Source organism: Equus quagga, chromosome 12, assembly GCF_021613505.1.
Source record: "Equus quagga isolate Etosha38 chromosome 12, UCLA_HA_Equagga_1.0, whole genome shotgun sequence".
NCBI classification, from domain to species: Eukaryota; Metazoa; Chordata; class Mammalia; order Perissodactyla; family Equidae; genus Equus; species Equus quagga.
This window is the reverse complement of record NC_060278.1, coordinates 26,683,671-26,695,386: the sequence shown is the minus strand read 5'-3', so window position 1 is coordinate 26,695,386 and position 11,716 is coordinate 26,683,671. Positions and strand designations below refer to the sequence as shown.

At 47.9% G+C, this 11,716-nt stretch overlaps 1 protein-coding gene across 2 annotated transcripts; it reads right to left on the bottom strand.

The window, feature by feature from the left end:
• Nucleotides 1-411: 411 nt before the first annotated feature.
• ANKRD16 (ankyrin repeat domain 16) lies at nt 412-11,587 on the bottom strand. 2 transcript variants are annotated; one of them, XM_046679807.1, is made up of 8 exons: nt 10,866-10,996; nt 9,316-9,530; nt 8,000-8,220; nt 6,490-6,532; nt 3,968-4,076; nt 3,294-3,455; nt 2,024-2,102; nt 412-988 (listed from the first exon to the last, which is right to left on the bottom strand). In XM_046679807.1, exons 2-8 carry the CDS (start codon nt 9,507-9,509, stop codon nt 831-833), a joined length of 966 nt encoding a protein of 321 aa, XP_046535763.1. In that variant the 5' UTR covers nt 9,510-9,530; nt 10,866-10,996; the 3' UTR covers nt 412-830. The 2 variants fall into 2 exon arrangements, with proteins under 2 accessions (XP_046535763.1, XP_046535762.1); XM_046679806.1 differs by lacking the exon at nt 9,316-9,530 and having other exon boundaries at nt 10,866-11,587.
• Nucleotides 11,588-11,716: the final 129 nt, after the last annotated feature.

Sequence of the window (11,716 nt, the reverse complement as noted above, 5' to 3'; positions counted from 1 at the left end):
TGTCTATTAAGAAAAATAAGTCCCGGGGCCACCTTGGTGGCATAGTGGTTAAGTTTGTACGCTCTGCTTTGGAGGCCCAGGGTTCGTAGGTTTGGATCCTGGGTGCAGACATGGCACCACTCGTCAAGCCACGCTATGGCGACATCCCACATAACATAGAGGAAGATGGGCACAGATGTTAGCTCTGGACCAATCTTTCTCACACACACACACACACAAAAGATAAAGAATCCTCAAGATTAAAACATTATAGCTTAACTAGCAGTGCTTAAAATATAGAAACATTTTCATTAACTCCTTATAAATGTCTGTGTCAACAGATTATAAGCACTTCCTTCCCAACTACAAAACCAAAAGTTAAACCATTGTAATGGCCAAGAAAAAAGCATATGAAAGAAGAAAGTAAACAGCTAACAGCAGTTTCTTCTACTTTTAATGTTATCATTGCCTTGCCATATATTTATTATAAAACATTTCATATATATACACACATATAAAAATATGTACACATCATATTCATGCACATTATCTGCTATTCTAAGGAGTCCAGACACTGACCTCACAGACATCATCTAATCCCACCTGAAGGGTAGGAAAGTGAAATACAGCCTATGGGAAGATTCCGATTGTGCTCAAGATCTCACACTGTGCCAGTCACACAGCTGGGAAGCCAGCCTCCCAATCTCTGGGAATTCTCAACTGAGTGGAGAGGGCAGAGTGAAGGAAGGCAGAAAACACTGGCTACTGACCGACTTCACTGAATCTGGTAACGACTTAAGCAGCAGGATGGCAGTTACCACGCGCTGCACTGTCTTCCTTTAGAAACACCCTCACGTCGTCACGCTGTGGTCGAAGCAATGGAGGATGTCTGCACTCCGTGCGAGCTGCTGAGCCAGGGTGCCCGTGATGTCTGCGGAGTCTCTCAGCCCAGACTGCAGGAGAAACTCGACACAAGCCACGTGCTGCCCTGCACAGGCCAGGTGCAGGGCTGAGCGGAGGGAGAGAGAAGCCACAGGAACTCAGTGCATGACCCCAACACAATAATGACCTAGTAAGTACGTTGCTCCTAATAAAAACACTGGCTCTTTCAATTATACAGATCTTATATTTCCATAATTTATCCTTACGACTGCCTATATGGGATCAAAACATTTCTCCTTTTAACCTGACTGGGACTGAAATGGTTTTAAAAATAATAAAACCAACAGGAGAGGATGTAAGAGACTTGTCTGAAGCAACAAAGCAAGAATGAGAATCGGAGACTTCACATGGCACAGAAAACATTCTCAAAGTTTCGTGAATTCTCTGTGTGAGTAAAAATATCACCATGAATAAGAATGATGTGACAAAAAGAAAAAGTGCTGACATTTTAGAAAAACGCTAACCCATTCTGGTTAGAAGTTAGTGCAGGTTTCCAGTGTGCTGCGGGCCCCAAGGTCCCGGGTCCTGCCCCATCTTTAGGAGACAGTCTTGTGTCCCTGGACTCAGTGACCGCCCTCTGCAGCCCCACGGCGAGCAGCTGGTTATCTGTGCGATCCCACTAGACCCTTGCAAGGTGGCCACTGGCGCACAGAATAATAACGAGAGGGTTTATTCTAAAGGGTAAGTCTAAACAATTAGCTCTGAAAATATCTTTCTGAGCCATAAACTTAAAAAATTATAGTGATTATAGTTTCGAAATACACTCTAAACAGGGATGACCTATGAAGAATCTATATAACACCCGGATAGCTGGCGTCATCATGGATTAAGATAAAGTGCTTTTATGTCACATATATTGTTGTGGCTTAAAATAATAAAAACGACAATAACAGCAGTAGTAGTGAATAGTAGTCATCATGATTGCTATGGCAACAGCAATATTTCTATAGCTTTGCAAACAGAACAGACGTTATTTTAAAGAAAAGCTGGCTGAGCTATTAGAGGACTAGTACTAAACCAACGGTTTTAATATTAAGGTCCACGTACTGTTTCTATGCGGTTTACTAACAATTTCCAAGGCCCATGTAAAATGAGGGCGTACCTGACCGACTTCTTGCATCTTTAGCGTTGATGTCAGCACCCAAGGATAAGAGCATCTGAACTGTGCTTACGTGACCTTCCTGAGTGTTGAAACAAACTTGTTATCGCTGCGATGAGGACAAAAGCAAAGCTTTAAATGCAAACTCTAATGCACATTAGGTACTTTTTCTAAAACACAACTGCTAAAACTGAATTTTCATATCTAAAGGAAGACATGTTATATCACTCTCAAATTTCAGTAAAAATCAATAAATAAAGATTTTGGTGACATTTAGTCATTAGAATATAGAAGATTAACTTTGTAAGCCAATTTATTGACTAATACAGTTGGGTTTCCTTGAGTGCATTGAGTATAAATCTTGTGATTTGTACAGAACACACAAGTCCAAACCCTCCCAAGCAAACATACTCTTTGCTGAAGTCTTTAGGGAAGAGACAAACTAGAGAAGACTGCAGGCTCTCCTGGATGGGATTTTTATCACAGCTAGCATCACCATTTATAAGGCAATTTATGGACTTTCTGTCTAGCCAGTTAGTCCATTAGGATGCAGTGAGACTAAAATCAATTGCAGGTTTACTTTTCCTGTGGGTGAAGCCGCTAGCTTTTCTCCCCCTGCGGCCACATGCCACACCCTCAGCCCAGCCTCATCTATCTATCCACTTTCTCACGGGGGGAACGCAGGCAGGAGTGTAGCTCACCAGAAAAATACTTATTTCTGTTGCTAAGAAAACTAAGTAAAGGTAGGTAGCTAACCATGTTAAAGATAATCCACAAAAGACTCCTGGCATTTAAAACAGGAAGGTGCAAGCGGCTACTTTTCTAGGGAAAACTTTTTGCATGTCAAATATTTTATACATCGGAGAGTCCAGTAAATGCAATTTCCTTGCCTCAGTTAAAGAAATCTTAACTTCTGAAATCCAGTATAAGGAGAAAGAGCCAGAAATTTTATACAATGGATTTTTATGGCTTCAAATAACATTCCTGAAAACAAAAAAAAAGGTAGTGGTGGGGGGTGGGGAACGGACAGACATAAAGCCCAGGCAATATATGGAGTAAAGGGTTTTTCTCAGTTTTTACCTAGGAAAAATAAAGGCAGTTTTCTCCTTAAAGGGACACAGGGCTTCAGAATCACAAACATTTCAGGAGTATATCATGGGTGATTTCTTTCCTCCACAGAGTTGAAGCCAAAGAAACAGAATTCTGGAGCTACTCATCAGTGGGGTGAGGCAAGCCTAAGGGAGCAGGGACGCCGTGATGAAAAGAAACAAACCTTAGCTGCATAATGAAGTGCCGTGAGGCGGGTCGATGCTGCTCTCACATCTACGTCAACACCAAGTTCAGAGACCAAGAACCGGATGGCTTCGTTCTGCCCGGTGACTGCTGCCCTGTGGATAGCCTGGGCCCCCAGGGAATCCTCAGCAGAAACGCAAGCCTAGCAGGTTGGGGAGAGAGAGGAACAAAAATAAGGCGCAGAGAAACCTGGGCCATGGACCTTCTGATCTTTTGCCAAAGCTTTGTCATCTATGTATGTTTTTCTGGGCAGATGATACATAGCTTATGTAAGATTCTCAGAGGACTCTGTAACCAAAACAAAGGTTAAGAGTCAACGCTCTATGCTAAAGTACCAAAAGCGTACTGCGTGGGGAGAGCTTGTGGTTATCAGTGCTATCAAACGGCTGCTGTTTATGGAATCCTGACTTTGCTAACTGCTTTATGTGCATTATCTTATTTAATCCTTATGGTAACCCTCTGAAGAAAATTAAATGTGTCTCCACCTTACAGATGGGAGCACTGATGCTTAAAGAGATCAAGGGGTCCCGCAAGAGGTCCCTGTGGCAGAGCTGGGATTTGAACCCAAGGTCTGAATACCTATGCTTTCTGTTTATTCTATGACGTAAAACTTGTAGGAAGACCCAAAGGAATAAAACCAAACCATCGCTATACCTTATGTTTTTCCAGGAGCAGCCTTGCTACGTTGATGTGACCACACTGAATCGCGTCCATAAAGGGTGTGAGTCCACACTTGTCTCTGCAGTTGGGTTCATACTGGCACCTAGAGCCCAAATCCAACACACCAGAGCTGAGGAAAGTCACTGCTTCAAATCCATGCACAGTGGAGTCTTGCCCACCTGCAGTCCACAACACACCTTACAAACGATCTGTGAAAACCTGCGACTCTCCCTCTTGCCCCATCTCAGTATCTGACCTGAGCTCTTCAGGAGTGCGCCGCTCTTCCCCAGCCAATCAGCCCCTCCTCCAGCCTTCATCATTGGTCCAGCTTCTCATGCCAGCAGCCTTGAAGCCGTCCCTTATCCCTCATAACCAACCTATTACCAAAATCTCTCAATTCTATATCCAAAATATTTCAAAAAACTGTACCCTTCTCTCCATCTCTGCTTTCACCCTTATGACCAAGTCAATAGACAACAGCCTCCTTAATGGTTGTGCTCACTGAGGCTCCTGCCTTGCTAAGCCATCCTCACTGCCACCAGAGCAAGCTTCTCACCACGTGAATTTGGGGACAGCCACTCCTCCTGAAAACCTGGAACTACTCTCCAGTTGCAAAGGATAAAGTCTAAAACCACAACACGACCTCTAACCATCAGGATAACGTGGCACCTACTTACCTCTCCAGGTTCCTCGGGGACCCTCTTCCCTGGGCACCCACAACCTACTTTCTCTCCTTCCTTCCTTCTTCCTGTCCTCCCTTCTTCTGCTCCTCCAGTTGCCCAGCTCTTTGCTGCCTTGGCACTTGCTGATTCCCTCTGCTCGGGACCTGATTTCTCTATTCTTCCTTTGACAAACTCCAACTCATCCTTCACCTTGCAGCTTCCCTGCGACCTCACAGAGCCCTGTCTTCTCCCTCATCGACTGTACGACCTTCGTTCCCTCATGGCATGGCGTACTTTTCCTTTGTAGTACTACTAACGTCTGTAATTTTATGGTATTTATTTCTGTGACTGCTTGTCAACACGTGGCTTCCACACCTGCCTACAGGCCGTGAGGGAAAGGACCACGTTTGTTGTGCTTGTCACCCAGCACCTAACACACGGGAGGTGCTTAAAAAGTATCTGTTGAATGAATGAATATTTAGGAGTTTGCCTAAACCAAGAGTGTTCCAACCATCGGCAGGCAGGGCCCACACGTAAGCCGTGCTTTCAGGGCCCTGCGTCAGGCCCTCTTCTCTTCTTACCGTACATCGTTCCCTCGGGTAATCTCTTTCACTCTTACGGAGTCAACTGTCATCTCCGTGTCGATGAAGCCCACATTTGTGTCTCGGCCCACACCTCTCCACTGGGCTTCAGAACTGTGTCTCTAACTGCCCACCTCACACCTTTGCTTGAATGACTCAGAGCTACGTGCAACTCAGCATGTCCCAAAGTGAAATTATCATCTTTGCCCCCAAACCCTGCTGCTCGTCCAGTGTTCTCTATCTCAAGAAACAGCGCCCGCGCCATCACTGGTTGCCAAAGGGAGAAACCTGGAAGCCATCCTTGACTCCTCCTTCTCCCTCATCCGCTTTATCGAATTACTCACCTAGATCTGCTGCTTCCACTTCTTCAGTATCTTTCTCATCCCGACAGTCAGGTTCTTAGTCCAGCTACTGTTATCCCTCTCCCGTTCAACTGCCACAGCCTCCCACCGCTTCCACAGCACCCACTCCTGCTCCCCCTCCAATCCATTGTCTGTTTAGCAACCAAAGGATCTTTGAAAAACACAAATTTCTTGTTACCACACCCCCGTTTAAAACCCTTCATGGCATCGTATATGCTCAGAATAAAGTCTAAAATCCTTCACAGGGTCTAGTGTCCCACCTGACCTAATTCTGGCCTCCCTCCGCAGCCTCATCGCGCCCTGCTCTCCCCTTCGCTCTTGAGTCTTCAGCACATACTGAACCTCTTCCAGTTTCTCACATGCACTGTGCTTTTTCCGGGCCAAGCACTCAGGGGTACTGTTAGCTCTGGCTGAAATGCCTCCTGCCTCCCGCACTCAGCCTCGTCAGGCCACAGCTGAAGGATCACTGAGGCTGAGATTCCTCACTCCCGGGCCAAGCTGGGTCTTCCTGTCTCATGCTCCTGTCAGGGTCCCGCGGCTCCTCGCACACTCATCAGACTCCTGACTTCCGTGGGGGCCTGTCTTCCCTGCAGTCTGGGAGCTCTGAAAGGGGGGAACCACGTCTTGTTTCTGTGGCTGGATCTGCATCTAGTATGTGCTTCCTTTCTATTAGGCACTGAATTAATATCTAAATATTTGTTGAGTGAATGGTGAAATGGATGATTTTTCTTCATGCTCATTGGGCCATTTTTGTTTTATAGTCTTTGAGTTACTCACTTACATCCTTTGTTCATGTCCTTTTGGTACCTCAGTTTCTTTCCGAGTAATGTGCCTGAGCTCTTTACGTAGCACAGATTATCAACTGTCACAATTAGCGAATTATTTTCCTCTACTTGTTGTTTTGTTCTTACCTTCGAAGAAGCACCTGTACTGCCTCTAAACAGCCATGCATCGCTGGGAGAAGAGAATTGAGAATTAGAGCTTTTAGTGCGTATATAAAATGCATGTCTCCTCCTGGAACCTCTCTCTGCCCCATCCTTCTAGCTACGACTTACAGGAAGGAGTAAGTCAGGTATACTGTTACCACCCCAGAAAAATAAGGATTTAGCAGGACAAGTGGTAAAGAATGATGTTGTCACTTAACAGGTACACAGCTAACACCTGATTACCTTGTCTTTGTGAGCACTTTCACAGCAAATTTTCAATCCTAAACCTATCTCCTCATTTAGGTGCTACAAATCCCTAGGGCCAGTCAGTTCTTGCTGAGGAAACGTAAAACATTTTAACAGTAATCCACAACAAAATAACCAGGGATTTGATTCTCCTACTAAAAATAACTACACTCAGTGATAAAGATTTCGACTATGTGTTCTCCACCGTTTTCTGAGAATGGCTGGGTGCTGACTGTTTCTCTGGAAGAGAAGGGGAGCTGGTCAAATGATTATGAGCGGAGAAAAGTATTCTACTCACTTGCAAAGTTTTACAAAGGATTTCTTGGTCCCCACGTGCCCACTGTGGCTAGAATAATTACATGCCTATTTCCTACATTATACCATGTCACAGGCATTGATTTCTAGAGAAACGAAGAGCCCTGTGTGCTAATTCAACGTACCACCTAGAAGGCTAGATTATGTCCTGAATTTCTGGATCTGGACTCTTGAGCTCCTCAACATCCATCTCATCTTATGCCACAGGACTTTTGCTTTTTACTAATTTAAAACAATCCAGGAATAGATAATTCAGACTTAAGGATAATTACTCCAAACAACAACGACTGTACCCCAAATCTGTATCTGACATCGTCACTAGACAAGTCACATGCACTCAGCCCAGGTATTGAGTTAGAAGCCCCTCTACCTGTTTAGGTAGACAGCACTGCGGGGGCTGCTGCTGAGGATGTAAGAAAACAGCTCATTCCCTCCTGCCTTTAATAACAACAATGTGAAAATGACTATGGAGGGAGCAGCAGCTGGTTGTTCTGTGCTCACCACATGTCAGGCACTGTCTGAGGGATTCCCACACATCATGCTCTGGAAGCCCAACACCCACCCTGTGGAATGGCATCAATGCCATCATCACTTTGCTGATGAGGAAACTTGCTCAAGAGGCTGTTTCTTGCCCGAGGTCAAAGACTTCCTTAGTAGAGAATGGAACCAGCTTACCCTCTAACTAACTGGGGAGAATAAAACAGATAAATATGAAAACTGAACAACAGAGAAGAGCATGTTAAATGCCAAGTTACACTAGCTTTAGAAACTAATTGCATGCCAAAAGACCCCAAAGCTGCTCTTATCCTCTGCCCTCTATCTTCCAGAACCCTCCATACCCCCGTGGGTGCCTCGACCTCGATGATGTTCTGCAGTTCTGGGCAAGGCAGTCAGCCCACCCACGCCGGCAACCCTGCAGAGCTCCAGGCCATACCTGCGGTGTGCAGAGGAGTTCTCCCAATTTTGCTCTCTGTCTTCCAGGCAGCCGGGCAGACAGCGAGCAAGTACTGGAGGATCAGGGGGTCGCCTTCTCGGCTGGCAATGTGGAAACTGTTCCAGCCGTCTTTGTTCTTCAGAAGCGGATTGGCACCATGTTCCACAAGGTCCTGGATCACCCCGAGATTCTTCCTTGTGCAGGCCATCATCAGAGGAGTCCTGAGGCCAAGCAGGACAAGCTGTCAGATGGAAGGGCAGCCGAGACATTAGAAGCGCGAGACCAGGTCTTTAGAAAAATGCACAGCCTTGGGGGAGATGGGAAACCGAGAGGACTCAGGGGTCTGGGAAGCAGGAAGACTGGCAACTTCTCTGCCTGCTGTGAGGACCCTGGGAGAAATAATGAGGGGAAAATGGTGGTGATGAAGGTGCACCCACAGGAGGAAAATACCGAGGAGGCAAAGCTGCTTCTGAACTAGTTTACAGTATGGCACTGAATTGGGACAGAGCTAACCAAAACCAGAGACAGTTTGTCCTGAATAACACTTGCATAAGAGGTACTTTGCTGGACTTATCCCATTGACTTCAATCAGTAACCATTTATTAATTAAATTGTGCTGAAAAGGAATTAAAGAAGAGCATTTGACATAGCGTCTGGCCACAAGGAGCACACACTGGTGAAGCAAATGACACAGTGTGACTACAGTAAGTTTCTGAACAGACTGTCCTCAATCATGGGAGAGTGAACTATTATTAATGAAACAGGCAAACAGTTAGCCATTGATGATTAAGCAGCTAGCAACTAGAGTTTTTTTTTCTTTTTTGCAATTACTGATTATAGCTTTTAGTTGTTCACACGCCCACTGTTAACTCGGCTATTTAGGCAATATGCTGTCTGACTCCCACCACGTTCCTACAGATAACATCTCCCTGGGGATGGAGCCTGGATCACCATGATAACGGGCGTTTGAGCTGTTTTTCAGGAATTAGAACCCTTTGTCCACTTTAGACAGGTGGAGACCACCAACCCATCAAGCGCGCCCACGCAGATGTCAGATAATCGACCTTTTGACGTCAAGAGGCTAAAAACTCTACCCTCAGATCATGCTAACGCCACCATTTTGTGAGCATGCATTCTATGAAGAGCCATGAAATCTGACTACGCTTGCGCAGATCATCAATTACCTCCCCTCCAATCCCATCCCCTCCAATCATCTATCTCCACATTTCCGACCACCTTGCCCCCCACCCCATAAATATCCCTGAGTCCCTATTTTCGGGGAAGGGGATTTGAGACTCATTCTCCTGTTTGCTCACCTGGTTCCTCCATGATTAAACCCTCCCTCTGCTGCCATCTTGTCATCTTGGTGTCTGGTTTTCTGGGTGATGGGCAAAAACGAACCTGGGTTGGGTAACATGAATATCGAGGGAGGCGGCTCTGGCCTTCCTCTTCTCCCACATAAATGATTTGGGGTAAGCCATTTCACTTCCGCAAGCTTCTGGTTTCTCATCTGCAAAATGAGCTACGATTCCTGGAAAGCAGGGGAAGGTCTTGTTTACCTCCTATTCTAAGAGTTAGAACCTGTGTCTGGCACACTGCAGGAGCTCACTATATCGAGAAGACCTCTAAAGTCTCATGTAGGATCTCTCCTCTAAGGTTGCTATGACACTATTTACTAACACAACAGATGTGTATCTTTGGTCATGCGGTAATGACAGAAAATGACAACTTAAGAGGGAGAAACCCTGATACATGAAGGCTGGAACATTCAAGAACTTCACAGAGGGAATGAGTCTTGAGCAAGGCAGGATGACGGGAAAAGCGGGGCAGAAGGTATTTCAGAAAGCCAGGAAGATGACAATGCACGAAACTGTCCCACTGTGACGACACCTCCCAAATACAGAATCCAAGGAACCTTGCCCTTTTAACAGTTTTTGGGGGAGGCTATTTCCTTATCCACAGAATTGTTTTGAGGAGCATACGAGGAAATATGCCTCTGGGAACTATCTTTGGACCAGTTTACCGGCAGCATAAGAAAATCAGTCTTGTGCGTGGTCACAGCCAAAGTGCAACCCTCAAAACATAACCAGGCCTACGCCCCCACTCCCGTGGGCGAGATGCACTCTATTTAACTATATGGCTGTCTGCAGGCATGAACCTTATCATGCTACGAATCTTAAGATGTTCCTAACCTCTAAGGAGGCCCACATAGTACCGAAAACAATGTCCATCTAACAAAATGCAATCGGTTTGTGTGATGGTGAGTAATCCTGACTGTGCAGCAAGGCTACACACGTGAGAAAATCACAGATCGCCAGACACACGCAAGTGCATGTATAACTGGTAAAATCTGAATAAGCATATTGATTGTAGCAATGTCAGTTTCTTACTTTTGTTATTGTATCGCAGCTGTGTAAGATGCTAACTTTGGGGAGGCTGGGGGAAGGGCGCGTGGGACCTCCCTGAACATATCTTTGCAACCTCCTGGAAACCTGTAACTATTTCAAAATAAAAAGTCAAAACAATGCCATTGGTGAAGTAATCATTTGGCTAGATGATCCCAGAAGAACATCGCATTCTGGGGCTCATGCTACATGCAGTGCACACAATTCACTGTTGGATCCTTTGATCCATTCTATCTGTTCGATCATATTCCATACCGTTCTCTGCTTTATCAAGGGAAGCAGTTTGGAACAGAAGATTGGAAGAGTTAACCCCACAGGGTAGGAACAATGTTCGCTGCAGGTCATCTGCCCTATAGGGGAAGGGGGAGAAGCTATGCCGTCGAGGCGGACGAAGTACACGGGAATCCTATTCTGCGGGGAAGGGGGGCGGGGGGCGTCTTTCTGGAACTCCCGCCACCTACCAGTCGGCCTTCTTCAGGCAGTCGACCGCGGCTCCCCGGCCCAGCAGGTACTGCACGCAGTCCCGGTGGCCCATGGAGGCAGCCTCGTGCAGAGGCCGCTTGTAGTCTCGGTTGGCGGCCTCGATGTCCATGTCCCAGGCCTCGACCAGGTAGGCCAGCACGTCCCGACGCCCGTGGCGGGCGGCGCAGTGCAGGAGGGTGTCCCCGGCCGGGCCCGGGCAGAGGGCGGGCCCCGCGCCCCGTAGCTCCTCCCGCAGGGCGCCCAGCCGACCCTCCTGCACCAGCCTGCAGAGCCGCCGCGGGTCCGCCATGGGCCCAGCCCCGGCCCCGCGTTGGGGCACACCGGGACCCCCAGGCCCGGCGTGGGGAGAGGCCGTGCTTCCCTGAGCCCGGGGGTCAGGCCTCCAGCGGGCCGCGGGCTGCCGCGGACGCGCGCTTCAGGGGCGCCAGCACTGGTCTCGTTTTGGGGCGGAACGGGAGGCAGTGGGGTGATGCCGCCGCCAGGAGAGGCGCGCGCCGCCCGGGAGGAGCAGGCCGGCGGGGCCCTGCACCGGCGAGGGGCGCCGATCCGGGCTGGCTGGACCGCGACTCCGCGGAGGCCGCCGCGGGTCCTCGCCACCAGGCGGCCGCGGGCCCGCCCCTCGCTCCCCCAGCCGAGCCAGTCCCCGCCCCGCCGCGGCCCCTCCGCGGGTCCCTGGGAGCTGGGAGGAACTCTGGGAAAGTTTCCACTCGCCTCCTCGGCCCAAGCGGAAGCACGGACGGGGCGGGGCCCGCTAGCGGTAGCCTCGCCCCCTCCGGACGCGCGCTCCGATTGGCCTTTCGAACAGTTCGTCAGCGCTCCCGCTTCGTGC